The sequence below is a fragment of the Lissotriton helveticus genome, chromosome 5_2, assembly GCF_964261635.1.
Source record: "Lissotriton helveticus chromosome 5_2, aLisHel1.1, whole genome shotgun sequence".
Taxonomy (NCBI): Eukaryota; Metazoa; Chordata; class Amphibia; order Caudata; family Salamandridae; genus Lissotriton; species Lissotriton helveticus.
In genome coordinates, this window is record NC_136066.1 from 5,057,655 (window position 1) to 5,074,985 (window position 17,331).

Here is a 17,331-nt window from a genome sequence, read left to right on the forward strand (position 1 = left end):
TTCTCACCTTAAGAAAATTGGAAAGAGATGATCGGGAACTGCAGAAATCTAGTGTTCGTTTTTATTTAACGCTTAAAACAAGTCCATCTACTGAACCATATCTTTTGGGGCCTTTATCCACATATGAGCAGTTTTTAAGTTTCGCCTGGGGCCGGAGCTCCTAGCTCCGCCCAGGAGAAATCTTTTGTTTTGCAGTATGGGGGACTTGAATCCGCCCCTTCTTCCATTGGCTAATTGGAAGCCGGATCTGTCCGTCAAGGCCGGACCAGATTCGGGGGCGTTCCCAAGATTTTTTCCCTCTCCACCCTTTTCGCATCGTCATCGTGGGCGGGGTTTATTTTTGTTTTTGTCGAGGTTGCTTTTCGTCATTCCGCGGCCGGAGGAAGTCCAGGTGAGTACTTTGCCGCACCCCCCTCCAACGGAGGAAGCCTTCCCGACCACCCCCTCCCGCTGTCTGTGTGCCTCCCTCCAGCGTTGTGGGGTTCACCGCGGAGCCTGTTGTGGTTGTTTATGAGTGCCAGGCCTGGAGTTCGTGGTGAGTTGTGGGTTTACATTAGTGCTAAGGCCAGGATTTAACTATGTTGTGTCCCAGTACCAAGGATGCGGACTAGAGTGATTGTAGTCGAGTACTAAGGTCAGGACTAGGGTCTGTGGTGACTCGTCTGTTTTTATCGGGGTGGTCGTGAAGTTGTGTTTTTTCCTCAGTGCTCGAACGCGGGTCCGCGGTGAGTTGTGATTTTGCCCCAGCGCCATGACTCGTGCCTGTTGTGATAGTTTTAGATGTTGTGTCAGCCCTCGAGTTGCGATCTGAGTGGCGTTGTTGTGCGTTGGTTTCAGTGCTGCTCTGTTTTGGGTGGGGACGGGGTGTTAATCAGGACAGGGACGGAGGTGTGAAGGCTGTAAAGTTTAGTCCCAGGCCCGCTCAGTGGTGCTCAGCGCGCCCTCTGGTGGTCCTCGGCGGCAGCGCGCCCAGCATGGCCTGAGTGGGGCCATTGGCACCCCAGCGGGGCTCCGGCCTTTCATTAATTGCCTCTTTCTAGTTGGGGCGGCTGCTGGTTGGTCGGGCTGCTGGGGGCTGTTTGTAGAGGGCGGCGGGTCCTGCATAAAAGGTCGAGCTGAGCCCTCTGCCTCTTCAGATCTGCCGTGCACCACAGAAGTGCACACACTCGCGCACTCCCTTCAGCCTGGACACCCCGAGGATGATGATGATGGCTCAGCAGCTGCCGCCCTGGGCCCTGCAGCCTCCGACCAAAGCCTTCTCGCAGCCGATGCCACCCTGGACCCATCAACTGCAGGCCAAAGCCCCCCAGCCTGGGAAATCCTTCACCATCGAGGCCCTGCTGGGCAGAGCGGACCCGCCTGCGCCGCCAGCCAGGGCCAGTCCTGCCCGCTGGGGCTGGGAGGAGAGCTGGCTCCCCAGAGCCCCCGTCCTGCAGCCGATCTACCCGCTCTGCTACCCTCCCGGAGCGCTCTACAGCACAGGTCAGGCCCGGCCCGACTTCGCTCTGGTGCTCTCGCGTGTCATCTTTCACTCCACCCTGCCTGTCCTGCTGTCTCACGAATGTGTCCACCCCACTGTCCACCCTGCCTGTCCTGTCTCACCAACGTGTCCACCCTGCCTGTCCTGTCTCCCTAACGTGTCCACCCTGCCTTTCCTGCTGTCTCACGAACGTTTCCGCCCTGCCTATCCTGCTATCTCAACGTGTCCACCCCACTGTCCACCCTGCCTGTCCTGTCTCACCCCACTGTCCTGCTGTCTCACTAACGTGTCCACCCTGCCTGTTGTCTCACTAACGTGTCCACCCTGCCTCTCCTGCTTTCTCAGTAACGTGTCCACCCTGCCTGTCCTGCTGTCTCACTAACGTGTCCACCCTGCCTGTCCTGCTGTCTCACTAACGTGTCCACCCTGCCTGTCCTTCTGTCTCACTAACGTGTCCACCCTGCCTGTCCTGCTGTCTCACGAACGTGTCCACCCTGCCTGTCCTCTGTCTCACTAACGTGTCCACCCTGCCTGTCCTCTGTCTCACTAACGTGTCCACCCTGCCTGTCCTCTGTCTCACTAACATGGCCTACCCGCTCTCTCTTCACCCTTCACTCTTGGACCTCGCACCCGTGCCCTTCCTCAACCCTGGGTGCCCTTTCACCTCTGACCGCTGTCCTCAGCCTCGTGCCGGTGTGCTTAACCCCCACCACGCCTGCTGCCCCCTCTGCAGTGCCTCCTCGTTTAATAGTAATTCCCTATTTTGTAGCGCTGCGTGTGCACGTTATAGCTCCTATAATACTATTTGTGGGTACGGGGTAAACGTGTCTGTCCTTAGGTGTGTCTGTCCGCAGTGTTCTGATCTCTGCGTGCCTGCTCTTTACATATGGCTTTCTTGAACTTACTCCGGCCGCCTGTACGTGGTGATAGTTTGTGGTGATCTGGTGTGTGATGCCGAGCGCGCCCCTGCTGCCAGTCATGCGTGCTCTCTTCTGTCTCTCACCATTCAGGTGCTGTGCTTTATTCCCCTGGACTTGTTGTTCTTGGGGTTATTTCTAGGTCAAGTGGACTTGCAGGCCTCAGCATTCCAAGGGCTTCACAACCAGGACTGACGGAATGTGCCACATATGGGGGGTGAGGGCGGGGTCACTTGGTGGCCACAGCAGCAGGTTAAGTCTCCCAGGTGGTTGCAGCTACTTTTGACGGCTGTAGGGGGCGCTCAACACTTCTGGGAGGCTGACCATTGTGATTAGCAGCCGGAAGCTATCTACCCTGATTAAACGAAACACAGCATGAACACTTTGTACCTGGGGGTGCCTAGAAGACCATGGCGCCTGCTCCACTTCCCAGAGGCGGCGCTAGTGAAAGGCTAGGGACAATTGCCCCCCAGATGATTGCAGTACCAGCCGAATCCAGAGTACAGGCGACTTTTTAAAGTCGGAGGCCATTTGATACCTGCCTTGAGGCCAATCATGAGTCTACCATGATAAATACGGCAAAGAAAATAACATTGAGGAAACATTAAAACATCTGAAAAGAGATAACATGGTGGGACTTTCCCTTCGTTATCCATCCCTGCTTTTCGAGTAAAATTGAGTAAAGCCTTGCCCCTTAAACAATTATTGGGTGACGGCGATTCCCGCGCAGTGCACGTGACGTGGGGCACATGCCGTATTGAGGGAGTAGTTGTAAAGACTTGTATTTGTTTTTTAAAAGCAGATGAACAGTGTTTTACGGTGCCGGCGCCTAGTGAAGCTTTAAGAAAATGTAGGGTAGCGTTTGGAAATACAAAACTGGAGTTTCGTAGCACTGCATGTCAAAAGTGTTGCTGTTACTGAAGTGAACGATCATGTCCACTTTTGGAAGAAGAATGATAGACTGACAGTCTCGCTGTGATTTAAGTCTGTGGGCTGCAGGTTGCGCGAAGATGTCGCAGTGAGCGTTTCATCCACCGGATTTATTTGACAAGTCGAGGATGTCACTTAAGGCGATGCAGGGGCCCCTCGAGCATGACTGAGTAATATGGCCCCTGCGTGCCAGGCTTTTATCAAGATTTGTACGTTTAGGCGCTTCGCACTGTTTAAGAAAAGACGTGAAAAGAGGGTGGTAAACTGGTAATCTAGAGAAAAACGTTTGTAAAATAAACACTGTGTAAGTACTCGTCTCACATGAATTTTCCCTCGGGCGCCCGTTCCCTTTTAGTATCCGCCCTAAGTCACAAACTCATTTAAAGTTCTTCTCTAGATGTGCGCTTTACTGGGTGCCTGCAATTTGTCCTGTAGCTCATCCTGTACTGGTAGCGCCAGCCCATCGATGCACACAGTCCACCTTCTCCGCTGTGTGACCACACGACTTTCATGTTTTTTATATAGCACTTCTACTATTTCTATAAGCACTAGACCTTAGTAAAGTCTTCCATTTTGCCCGTTCTTCTATATTTGAAAACACCAACGATCTCACCCGCTGTCTATACATGAGGGATCCCGAGTGTGTGCGTGACTGCTCCAGTGTGTGCGTGCATGTGACTGCTCCAGAGTGTGTGTGACTGCTCCAGGGTGTGTGTGTGTGTGTGTGTGTGTGACTGCTCCAGGGTGTGTTTGTATGTGACTGCTCCAGTGTGTGTGTGTGCGTGTGCGACTGCTCCAGTGTGTGCGTGCATGCGACTGCTCCAGAGTGTGCGTGCATGCGACTGCTCCAGAGTGTGTGTGTGTGTGTGACTGCTCCACCCCCTCCCGCCAGCTTCGATCTTCCAACCAAGCCCTTGCCACTGTACCTCGCATCAACAAGACCACCATGGGAGGTAGATCCTTCTCCTACCTGGCAGCTAAAACCTGGAACTCACTTCCCACTTACCTTCGCCTTACCCAGAACCACCTAGCATTCAGAAAGCAACTTAAAACGTGGATATTTGACAAGTAATTCCCCACCCCTCCTTAGCGCCTTGAGACCCTCTGGGTATGTAGTGCGCTATATAAATTCTCTGACTTGACTTGACTTGCTCCTGGGTGTGTGTTTATGTGACTGCTCCAGAGGAACAAGTTACTTACCTTCGGTAACGCTTTTTCTGGTAGATACTATATCTGCCTGTGGATTCCTCACCTTGTGAATATCCCCCTTGCGCCAGCAACGTTCGGAAATTTTCTTCGTAGTACGCCGACGTGGGCGACGTCACAGGAGCACGGCATCGCGCGAGACTCCGTCTGACGTCACCGACCCCATATCAGGCCGGCGTGATGACGTCAGTTCCGCCCTTTTTTCCGTGCCTTCGAGGCACACGGACGGACCAACGATAGCAAATATGCAAATATACAATGTACACAGTACATATAGAACTAAATCAATAGTATAAACCATATATACAGCAAGACCAGGTATAGCAGAGTGGACAACGGGGAGGCGGGTGGGTCAGTGAGGAATCCACAGGCAGATATAATATACCAGAAAAAGCGTTACCGAAGGTAAGTAACTTGTTCTTCTGATAGATACATCTGCCGTGTGGATTCCTCACCTTGTGAATAGATTCCCACAGCAGTCCCCACTCCCGGAGGAGGGTGCCCACTCTGCTACACCAGGAAGTCTTGGAGGACAGAGCGCGCGAAGTGGCCATCCCTCCTCACCTCGGTATCCAAGCAGTAATGCTTTGCGAAAGTGTGGAGGGAGGCCCAAGTCACGGCCTTGCAAATATCCTCAACAGGTACACCCCTAGACAAAGCAGATGTTGCAGACTTTGCTCTAGTAGAATGTGCTCTAATACCCTCAGGAGGGTCCTTACCAGCAAGGGAGTAGCAGATCTTGATGCACAGGATTATCCACCTGCAAAGTGTGCGCTTGTGCACCGCTCTGCCCTTCTTGCAGCCAGCAAAACCAACAAACAGCTGGTCGTCCATCCGGAAGTCTTTAGTCCTGTCCAGATAGAACGACACCGCCCTCTTAGGGTCCAGGCGGTGCAGTCTCTCTTCCTCCTTAGACGGGTGAGGGGGAGGATAGAAGGTAGGAAGGGTAATGGACTGCCCAAGATGGAAAGGAGTCACCACCTTAGGCAGAAAAGCAGCCCTGGTCCTGAGAACCATCCTTTCAGCATGAATGGTCAGGAATGGGGGTTTGGAACTTAGAGCTTGAAGCTCACTTACCCTCCTTGCCGAGGTGATTGCAACGAGGAAGATCGTTTTAAAAGAGAGAAGCCTCAATGGACACTTGTGCAAGGGTTCGAAGGGAGAACCCATTAAAAAGGTCAGCACAAGATTCAAATCCCAATGAGGAACAACAAAAGGAGTAGGAGGGAACATATTTATGAGACCCCTCAAGAATCTCAAAACCACCGGAGATTTAAAGAGAGATGGCTGATCCGGCAAACATAGAAACGCCGATAAGGCTGAAAGATACGCCTTGACCGTGGCCACAGCCAAACCTTGCTGCGCCAGATAAAGGGCAAACTGTAAAATATTAGACAAATGAGCCTTCAAAGGGTCAACATCTCTCTCCCTGCACCAAGAAACAAATTTTGACCACCTATAGGAGTAAATGGACTTAGTGGTGTCACGCCTGGCAGAGAGAATGACATCCACCACCTCGTGAGGGAGAGAAAAAGAACTCAAGTTGCCCCGTTCAATCTCCAGGCATGAAGGTGTAATGTCTGGAGGTGGGGGTGTAGAACCTGCCCCCCCATCTGAGAGAGGAGGTCTGCCCTGTGAGGGAGACGGAGCGCGGGTGAGAGGAGAGGTGGAGAAGGTCTGAGTACCACACCCTTCTTGGCCAATCCGGGGCGACCAATATGACTTGGGCCCGGTCTTGACGAATCTTCCTCAGAACCCGAGGAATCAAAGGTATGGGAGGAAACGCGTAAAGGAGTTGATCTCCCCAACTCAACTGAAACGCGTCCCCCAATGCTCCTTGCATCGGATACTGGAGACTGCAGAATGAAAGGCAGTGAGCATTCTCGCGAGTGGCAAATAGATCCACCCGAGGAGTCCCCCACAACCGAAAGATGTCGTGAACAACCTCCGGGTGAAGCCTCCACTCGTGGTCGGCAGAGAACTGCCGACTGAGACTGTCTGCACGAACGTTCAGAACTCCGGCCAGATGATTTGCCACCAGACAAATCTGATGGTCCTGAACCCAGGACCAGAGACGCAGAGCTTCTCTGCAGAGACACTGTGACCCTACTCCTCCCTGCTTGTTGATGTACCACATCGCAGTCGTGTTGTCCGTTAGGACTTGAACCGAACGACCGCGAAGGGAAGGGAGGAAGGCCTTGAGCGCCAAACGTATCGCCCTCAATTCCAGAAGGTTGATGTGAGACAACCTTTCTTCCGGAGACCAAAGACCTTTGACCTCCAGGTCTCCCAGATGAGCACCCCACCTGAGAGTGGATGCATCCGTTATCACTGTGGCCACTGATGGAGGCAGTTGAAAAGGCTTTCCTTGCGACAGATTGTCTTCCACGCCCCACCAAGACAGATCCGCTGCAGCTTCTCTGGAGATCTTCACTGACTCCCTGAGATCTCCGTTGTGCTGATACCACTGCCTGCGGAGGCACCACTGGAGTGCCCTCATGTGCCAGCGTGCATGACTGACCAACAGAATGCAAGAAGCCATCAGACCGAGCAGACGAAGGACCTTCAGGACCGGAACAACCGCTCCATTGTAGAATAAAGGAATCATCTCCTGAATGTCGTGAATCCTTTGAGGTGGAGGGAATGCACGACATACAGAAGTGTCCAGTACCGCACCTATGAACAGGTTGCGCTGGGAGGGCACCAGGTGAGACTTGGGTACGTTTATCGAAAAACCCAACCTGTGTAACAACTGAGTTGTCTCTTGCAGATGATGGAGCACCATCTCCGGCGACTCTGCTTTGATCAGCCAGTCGTCTAGATAAGGGAATACAGGAATCCCTGACCTTCTGAGATGCGCAGCCACCACTGCCATCACCTTGGTGAAAACTCGAGGCGCAGTAGCAAGTCCAAAGGGAAGAACCGCAAACTGGTAGTGCTGCGATCCCACCGTAAAACGGAGATACTTCCTGTGCGACTTCAGGATTGGGATGTGAAAATACGCATCCTGCAAGTCGATCGACACCATCCAGTCTTCTTCCATCAGCGCCAGAAGAACCTGAGCAAGGGTGAGCATTTTGAACTTCTCCTGTTTGAGATAGAGGTTCAAAATCCTGAGATCCAGGATCGGCCGAAGCCTGCCATCCTTCTTGGGAATCAAGAAATAACGGGAGTAGCATCCTTGACCCCTCTCCTGCTCTGGAACCACCTCTATTGCACCCTTTCGAAACAGTGCCAGGACTTCCTCCTGCAGGAGAAGCAGGTGGTCCTCCGAACAATAACCTTGGCAAGGAGGGTAATTGGGAGGGAACTCCTGAAAAGGAAGTGCATACCCATTATCTACGAGATTGAGAACCCAAAGATCTGATGTAACCGATTCCCAATCTCGTAAAAAATGAGTAAGCCGACCCCCTACTGGCCCTACATGATCCAGAATGGTGGATCTAGGGCTGCTTTGCTGATGCGGGTGGGGTTTGGGCATTATTGGAGGAAGTGGAGGAAGAGGAGACTTGACGTCCACGACCCCTCTGTCTACCTCTAAAGGATCTATATAGAGGGTTCTGCTGCTGCTGTTGTTGTTGACCCTGCTTGAAGGGACGAAAAGAAGATTTTCCAAATCCTTTGAATTTTCTAGTCGTCGACCCTCTTATCTGTAGACCCAAAGATCTTGCGGTGGCACGGCTGTCCTTAAACCTTTCCAAGGCTACATCAGCCTTCTTACCAAAAAGGCCAGTTCCTTCAAAGGGTAAGTCCAGCAATGTAGACTGCACATCCGCAGAGAAATCTGAAGACTTTAACCATGCGGCTCTCCTGGTCGCAATGGATGAACCCATAATTCTAGCAACAGAATCCACAGTGTCCATGCCGCTCTGAATGACCATGCGGGCAGCAGCCTGAGTGTCAGAGACCACTTCATTAAAGTTCTTCTTATCCTCCTCAGGAAGTTTTGATGACAATTGCTTCACTGAGTCCATTAGAGCATGCACATATCTACCTAAAAGGCAAGTAGCATTTGATGACTTAAGAGCCATGCTCCCAGAAGAGAAAGTCTTCTTCGCAGACTGATCTAATTTCTTAGACTCTTTGTCAGCTGGCACTTGAGGGAAAGAGCCTGCAGCCCTATTAGAGCAAGCCGCCTGAACCACAAGACTTTCCGGAGATGGATGCGTAGAAAGAAATGCAGGGTCATCAGGAGCCACCCTATAGCGCCTTGCAATAACTCTTGAAACTGCAGGAGCAGATAATGGTCTCTTCCAAATCTCCTTTATTGGATCCGTCAAGGCATCAGTAAATGGCAGTGTAGGCTCAACAATTGAAGAAGGAGAATGCAAGACTTCAGTGAGGATGTTGGGCTTGTACTCCACTGTGGGCAACTTTAAATTAAGAAGGTCAGCAGCCTTCCTAATAACCACGTGATAGGGAGCCACGTCCCTAGACGGAGTATCAGAAGTCGAAGGCAGACCCCACTCGGGAGAGAGTTCCAGACCACTAGCATCCCGAAGCTCATCGAAATCATCATCATGATCAGGAAGCTCGCCTTCTTCCACATCAGAACTTTCATCATCCTTTTGCTCGAGAAGACGCTGAGCTCTTCGTCTCGACCACTCCAATCGAATCGAAGTCGACGGATCCGGTAACGACTCCGACGGAGCCGGTTCCGACGTCGATCGAGGAGCCGGAGCAGCAGGACGAGAGTCATGAACAGGTGTGGTACCTCGATCTCGACTGCGAGGTCGATCCGGAGTCGGCGAAGCCGCATGCGGAGTCGAAGACCTCGGTGGAGCCGTACCGAGCCATGGTGGAAGAGGCGCCGGCATGAAAGGCATAAATGGAGCCGGGGCGTACGACTGAGGAATACCCAGATTGTACGATAATGGACCCATGGGACCAACAGGCGCTCCAGTGGGGTACATTGCCCTAGAATATACTCCAAACATCGCATTTAGAAAATGCGAGGGATCCTGTCCAGGACCAGGAAAGGGAGGGTACGGACCTACCGGATGTTCCAATGGAGGCCGTCCCGACACATTCTCACTCTGACCTTCCGGGTCCACAGGAGACTCCGCTGGAGCCGGTTCTTCATGCTCCGAGGATATCGGATCCGGATCCGGCTCCGGCTCCGGGGCTGGAGAACCTTCTTTTGATAAAGCAGGCGAAGGAGAGACAAAGTCTTTACGATGTTTGTGAGACCTTCTCTTCGAATCAGAGGATTCCTTCTCCGAATGATGTTTCGAACTGTGCTTCCTCCTCTTATGCTTTCTCCTCGAGGAGCTCGAAGAGTGACCTGAAGCCGATTTAGATCTAGATCTAGATCTTTCTCTGGATTTTGACTTCGCTTTAGATCTCGACTCCTCTCCAGATCTCGAACCCGCTCTGGACCTCGACGCCGATCCCGACTTCGATCGAGACCTTTGCTTCGACTTCGATCTTCGTGACGTCGATCTTGAATAACGACCAGAATCCTGTTTTACTTTTGCCAAAAGTAATTTAGCTTCACGCTCTCGAAGCGCCTTTGGATTCATCTTAAAACAGGAATTGCAGTTCTTGACGTCGTGACTCGAACCAAGACACCACAAACAATCCTTATGTGGGTCAGTGATGGACATCGTGCGGGCACAAGACCTACATGGCTTAAAGCCTGTTTTCCTCGACGACATCTTCGGAGAAGAATCAAGTCGTAAGAGAGAAACAGTGGCAATTAATTAACAGAAAGATACTAAGTATCGCAGAAGATCCCGAAAACCGTTAGCGTCGAAGACGCGGAAAAAAGGGAACTGACGTCATCACGCCGGCGTGGGCCTGATATGGGGTCGGTGACGTCAGACGGAGTCGCGCGCGATGCCGTGCTCCTGTGACGTCGCCCACGTCGGCGTACTACGAAGAAAATTTCCGAACGTTGCTGGCGCAAGGGGGATATTCACAAGGTGAGGAATCCACACGGCAGATGTATCTATTAGAATGTGTGTGTATGTGACTGCTCCAGAGTGTGTGTGTGTGTGTGTGTGTGTGACTGCTCCTGGGTGGGTGGGTGTGTATGTGACTGCTCCAGAGTGTGTGTGTGTGTGTGTGTGTGTGTGTGTGTGTGTGTGTGTGTGTGTGTGTGTGACTGCTCCAGTGGGTGTGTGTGTGTGACTGCTCTGGTTGTGTGTGTGTGGCTGGCTCTGGGTGTGCGTGGCTGGCTCTGGGTGTGCGTGGCTGGCTCTGGGTGTGCGTGGCTGGCTCTGGGTGTGCGTGGCTGGCTCTGGGTGTGCGTGGCTGGCTCTGGGTGTGTGTGTGTGTGTGGCTCTGTGGGTGTGTGGCTGGCTCTGTGGGTGTGTGTGTGTGTGGCTCTGTGGGTGTGTGGCTGGCTCTGTGGGTGTGTGTGTGTGTGGCTCTGGGTGTGTGTGGCTGGCTCTGGGTGTGTGTGTGTGTGGCTCTGGGTGTGTGTGTGTGTGGCTCTGGGTGTGTGTGTGGGTGGTAGTAATTGCTGTCTGCTGAGCTCGTCCGTAGGGTACAATAGGTCTCACATTTGCAAGAGATTAAGCTATTGGCAATGTAAATGACAATGCCATTTATTTATCTGTTTTCAAAACCAACACATACATACAAATTTTGTCATTTACAATGCCAATAGCTCTAACTTCTCCAAAGGCGAAACCGTTGCATTGTAAATGCTTGTTATTGACTAGGTTTCGAATGAATCTTTCCCACCTCTTGCTTGCCAGGCCAAGAGGGTGCAGTAGAGGACAATTGCTGGCACCCTGTGGCTGTGAAGGACAGTCTCCACAGGATTTGCTACACTTTGTGCTCTTTTGTACCTTTTTTGTGATACCTCGTAGGCATTTTTTAGTGTCTATTCTAAAGAGGTTGAATTTTACCCAGGCTCGCCCTGCTCTCCTGTATCTACAATTGTTGAAGGAGGACTGTATATATTTTATTGTTGGCTACTTAAAATCCACTGTAAGAACTAGGGCTATTCTAGATTCTTAAGCGTAACCGTGGATCCTTTATGGGTTTTTTAGGCCGAGGACCAGCCCACCCTTAATGGGTACTATCAATCTAAGGGGGATATGATCTGTCCGGTTTCTAGGCATTTTATTGTTTTTGACTAAATTAAGAGGGGAAGCTTCGGGTTTTTAAATATTTTATATGGTATACTATTTATTGTAATCGTGTCTTAATGTATTTTGGATTCTTCTGTAACTTTTATGGTTTACTTTTGTGAAACGGAATAACGTTTATTTAATTGATTGAGAAATTACAATAGTAGTGAATATATGTAGATCACAATGTACAAAAAAGGCTTGCTACCATGCACACTCAGGTAGAAAACACTATTTTAAACCACAAATTGAAAATGTCAGTGATCCCACGTGATCTACAGCAGTGCAAAGAAAGAAAATGGCTTCATTGTGTTGGACCTTTGAGAGGTCTGGCTCCGCGTGGACCGTAGAAGTACCAATGCAAAGGGAGTGAACAGAAAAATATTACAAAGTGACATAATTTGCAACTTCTCTTACATCAGGGAAGAAGAGTGAATGCAGGCTTCAGGCTCTGCAAAGAAAGCTGCTTTCTGTGCTGCTTTGTGTGCTCTGTTTGTAAGGTGTTAATTGGTGGTCTCTCTCTCTCTGTCTCTCTCTAGAGTATGAATCCATAAACTCAATGCTGGATCAGATCAACTCTTGCTTGGACCATCTGGAGGAGAGGAACGACCATCTACATGAGCAGCTGCAGGAGCTGCTGGAGCTCAACCGTGAGGCTCGGCGGGAGTTTCAGGAGCAGAGCGGCAGCCAAGGTGTCCTCTCGCAGGGCGATGGACAGGATTGACGCGCTCGCTTCTTCGTTGGAAGAAACAACGCATTGACGTGTGCTCATGGGTGCTAGCGGATCTGCCCGAAGCTGGGGTCTTGTGCAATATACATCTAGAGGAACCGATTGGCATGGTACTGAGCTGTGGCCTTCCACCCGGTATCTAGCCTGCGGTGGCCCAATGGAAACACCGCTGCCAGGGTAGTCGTAGGAGGCTGTTGTAGGGTTCGCAGACTGTTTCGGCAGCCTTGGAGGATCGATAGCAAGGGGCATCAAACTCGGAGCACTTGTGCTTTTCTGAATCTATGTGGAATAATGTAATAAAAATAATGAATAACAAGTCTTTATTACTGTCGGTGTGATTTTGCCCCCTCTATTGTTCAATGGCCTTTGGCTTCCATCAGCCCCTGTCCTGGGAGAGCTGTCCTTCAAGTGTTCCTCCCTTGTAGTCGCTGGATGGCTTCTTCTGACATGATCTAGCGGCATTATGATCCCTTCTACTACTCTTGCCCCACTAATGGCTATTTGAAGGCGCTGCTGACCTCTTGAACCTAGGACCTGCAATGCCATTTTGTTTCACTTGGTATCACTTATCGCGCAGGAGGCAGATTTGTGAATTGTGTGCACCTTCCAACCCTGCGGTCACTGTTCATCCCAGTGGTCAATGGTGAGAAGCTGCCCCTCTGAACAGAAAAAATGGCTACTTCTGTCCACCTTGGAGACACCTTCTCACAGGACAGCTCCTGGCCTGCTTGTGAGGAACAGAAAAAACCACGACTGACCATTTTATATCCTACATGCGGCGTTCTTGGTACAGCGTTTGCTTTAATTCAATGTGCCAGAAATAAGCTACAATAAAAACACACTAAAGAATATCAAACCAGTTTTATTACTAATTTAAAATAAACCACATGCCAGTACAACCTACTTGGTCATTGTTGCTCGAAGAAAATATGTTTATTTCGCATATTTAAGCAAAGGCCGTCTGAGTATTTTTATCTGTTTTTGCGCCTGCATGAGCGCCTGCGGACAGCCGGTGAGAGGTCCTGTCTTGTAGCCGATGCTTCGCCTTCCTCCAAGGTAGCATCCCCGGTCTCGTGAGCTTCTGCACCTTCCTCCCGGCCTTCTTCCTCGTGTTCACGCTCAGTCTCGCTGTCTCCGGCTGTTGCTGTGGTCTCACCCATGTCCTTGCCATCCTCTCCGAGGGCACTGCCGTCTCCAGGGGGCCAGGGCTCCACCTCACCTGGGCCCTGGCTGCCATGCTCCAGGCTCTGGTCACCCTCCAGAGCAGATCCAGGATCCTGAGGGCACAAGCTCGCCTCTTGCTGTGCTCGACTTTTTTCTGTTCTCAATTTCTGTGGGAAAAGAAGAAAGAACACATCAGGGGGGTGTCAGGCCTAGTTCTTAGCACAGTAGCAGGGGAATGGGTAGACGGGGACTTCATGGGTGCAACATCTAATCGTATACAGCTTTTTCGGCCTGCATCAGCACAGAGTAATAACCCCCTTATGCACCTTTGGGGAAGGTGTGCAGAAGTTCACAAGCCTGAGATCATGCTCTTGCTAATGCCAGTGCAATGAGAGTGCTGCAGTGTATGCACAGCACAAGCACATTGCACCAGTGCACCCCTCTGAGCCGGAGGAGGAGGGCCAGCCTGGCCCGGAGGATGGGAAACCCTGTCTGTGGGATCTTCATTGGACCCCAAGATGAATCCCCCGATTACAGTGGGCATCTTGTAGAAGTGACAAAGGCTGACTGTGGTTGCAATTCTTCTGACTGTGCCGCGCCAGCCAGCTTCTTCAGTAGACTGCGCAGCAATTGGCTCAAGTGCCCAAAGCAAGCGCAGGTTCAGGGAGAACGCTCCCTGGTTCACGGCACTGCTCTGCGCCTGGCTCAACGCGGACATACCTGCTGCTGCGGACATCTGGGCCTTGTCCACAGCTCTCTCTGCAACTAATCCTTCCATTCTAAGCTGGAGGGCCTGAGGGTACATGGTCAGTGTCACCACTCCAGCATGCATTCATGCAGCCCAGCACCTCCCACAGGGAGCAGTGACCCTTAATTCCACCATAGAGCCTTCTGATCACAAACCAGGAAAGGCTGCCGAGTTGTTATTCTAGTTTTGCATCATGGAAATCTTTCCTGATTTTGTTTTTTTCAACAGTGAATAGTTTTTTGTATTTCTACGAGACGCCAGAACATTTGGTAAAAGAGCACTTAATACATTTTTTTTAAAAGCATACACCCATCGAAGAGCATCGGATTATTTTTTTATAGAACGGTAAACAGATTTTTTTTTTTAAATCTAAGAAAATGCGCAGTTGGTGGCACAGGCTAGAAATACTGTCTTGTATACCTATTATCCTCCCAAAGAGCAGTGGGCCAGTTTTGGAAGGTCTCAACCTATGGTTGTGCACTCCAGGTATTCCAAAGAGGTGGGAAGAGTCTTCATGTCAGAGAACAAGGATCACAAGAAAATGTTTCCGTCTCCATCTTGAAATATTAAGCGATATTTGTGAAACCCCCAACAGAATCCCAATCTTCCCACCATTCGGTAATCCGCAAAGGTGAATGAAAAGAGTTGGAGTGGACAGCTGCTTTATTACAACAATTCTCTAAACATGGTCTGCAGAGAAGTGTGGGTCTCTAAACATGGTCTGCAGAGAAGTGTGGGGAGTGTGGGTCTAGACAGCGGTGCACCGCAGAGCTCAGCCGCTGGGGAGTCTGGGTCTAGACAGCGGTGCACCGCAGAGCTCAGCCGCTGGGGAGTCTGGGTCTAGACAGCGGTGCACCGCAGAGCACAGACGCTGGGGAGTCTGGGTCTTGACAGCGGTGCACCGCAGAGCTCAGCCGCTGGGGAGTCTGGGTCTAGACAGCGGTGCACCGCAGAGCACAGACGCTGGGGAGTCTGGGTCTTGACAGCGGTGCACCGCGGAGCACAGACGCTGGGGAGTCTGGGTCTAGACAGAGGTGCACCGCAGAGCTTAGCCGCTGAGGAGTCTGGGTCTTGACAGCGGTGCACCGCAGAGCTCAGCCCCTGGGGAGTCTGGGTCTAGACAGCGGTGCACCGCAGAGCTTAGCCGCTGAGGAGTCTGGGTCTTGACAGCGGTGCACCGCAGAGCTCAGCCCCTGGGGAGTCTGGGTCTAGACAGCGGTGCACCGCAGAGCTCAGCCGCTGGGGAGTCTAGGTCTACACAGCGGTGCACCGCAGAGCTCAGCCGCTGGGGAGTCTGGGTCTACACAGCGGTGCACCGCAGAGCTCAGCCGCTGGGGAGTCTGGGTCTTGACAGCGGTGGAGCTCAGCCGCTGGGGAGTCTGGGTCTAGACAGCGGTGCACCTCAGAGCTCAGCCGCTGGGGAGTCTGGGTCTAGACAGCGGTGCACCTCAGAGCTCAGCCGCTGGGGAGTCTGGGTCTACACAGCGGTGCACCGCAGAGCTCAGCCGCTGGGGAGTCTGGGTCTTGACAGCGGTGCACCGCAGAGCTCAGCCGCTGGGGAGTCTGGGTCTTGACAGCGGTGCACCTCAGAGCTCAGCCGCTGGGGAGTCTGGGTCTAGACAGCGGTGCACCGCAGAGCTCAGCAGCTGATGCTTCGGAGAAGAGCTGTGAATACTGAATTTTCACTGGATGATGAGCTTCTGGTAATCCTTACAGGGGTTGGTTTGATGTTTTGTAGTAGAGCTTGGGAGACGCAGTCACCATAAACCACATTGTATAGTTGATGAACTACTCTTTCGACTAATTTATGTTTTGTTTAATCTAGCCGGTCCCGGAGAGCCCTTTCCAGATAAGAAAAGAGGGGGCAAGGGTCTTTTTGTGTCTCGGGGAGGGGAGCTTTAGAATAAATATTGGAAGTGATGCATCATCAGATTTCCATGGTAATCGGATGACTTTGGCCAGGAAAGTCAATGGGCTCCTATTTATTGAATGTGTTTGTGGAGTGCTGAAACATGCTGCTTTGCAACCAGGTCAGAGCCCAGGGAGTGGATTTGACTCGTGAATCAGTTTAGTCCAAGACCTCCAGGCCAGTGGAAATGTTCAAGCAGTCTACCTGGAAGCACTAACAAGGGTGACAGATCTTGGAGCAGTCATATTAGAGGGACTGGCCGGTCAACGTGAAGAGGTGGTTCCCCTCAGTCAATGGTCATTTAAGGGCACGTCTAAAGGGATAGGTCGTTCCCGGAAGGCTATTACTTCAGGATAGCTCAGTTTGTTTCAGTGGCTGGTGCCCTGGACTTTGAGGCCTCTTCCTCAGTGTTTGATTTATCTGGGCTCGCTTTGGCCGAGGTGAGCAGCGTTCTTGGATCTTAAACTCCTGGTAAATTTATAATGTGAAGCCAGATCACAAGCAGAGCGGACTTGTTCTACAGAATTAGGCATAGTACCTTAAACCAGGATCTTTGCGGTGCAGGGAGTCCATCGAAACAGCGCACAGAAGGCTCATTCAAGCACATATTCGGATCTCACTAACCCTGTGTGCAGATTTGATGGCTACTAGGGGAGGGGCAGTACACTTGTGTGCAATGTCTCAGATGGGGCAACCTTTTGTTTGGTAAATACAGTTTTGCAGAAACATACAACCTCCCTGCCCACAGTGACGAGAACAGTTTTCTAATTCCCTCCATGAGATCCCTGGGATAGTGAACAAGACATCTGGGAAGAGCTTTTGATGCACATATCTGCAACTGTCAACTGGGCTTTGCTAAATATTAGAAGTACAGTAACACCATACCCTGTAGATCATGGGGCTGGGGGCATCTCTAAACCTCAAATGTGAAACATCTTCTGCTGAAATGTGAATGATGACTTGTGGAAGGTGTTTGCCTTATTTCAAGATGTTCATACAACGCGGGACAGTTTTAAATGACTACATTCTACAAATATGTGAGGAAGGCCAGTAGCGTGTAAGATTGTGCCTCGCACCCTGGCGAGCAGGCTCAGTTTGACAATCACCGGGGTAGCTGTTCTGATGACTAAAGAGGTCTGGGAAGCATCACTGTCATGTCTACTGT

The 17,331-nt window shown here is 51.3% G+C and overlaps 2 protein-coding genes across 10 annotated transcripts in view; one reads left to right on the forward strand and one right to left on the reverse strand.

Annotated features, from left to right (window-relative positions):
• BBLN (bublin coiled coil protein) overlaps nt 1–12,664 on the forward strand; it is a 32,091-nt gene extending 19,427 nt beyond the window's left edge. Inside the window, exon 2 of the mRNA XM_078646626.1 lies at nt 12,155–12,664. Within this exon, the coding sequence (XP_078502752.1) occupies nt 12,155–12,339 (185 nt within the window). The 3' untranslated portion in view covers nt 12,340–12,664. The remainder of the gene's footprint in view (nt 1–12,154) is intronic.
• Nucleotides 12,665–13,191: 527 nt separating this feature from the next.
• CIZ1 (CDKN1A interacting zinc finger protein 1) overlaps nt 13,192–17,331 on the reverse strand; it is a 582,047-nt gene continuing 577,907 nt past the window's right edge. For all 9 annotated transcript variants that reach the window (XM_078646619.1, XM_078646621.1, XM_078646624.1 and 6 more), the window contains one exon: nt 13,192–13,676. In XM_078646619.1, coding sequence (XP_078502745.1) covers nt 13,317–13,676 — 360 coding nt within the window. In that variant the 3' untranslated portion in view covers nt 13,192–13,316. The remainder of the gene's footprint in view (nt 13,677–17,331) is intronic.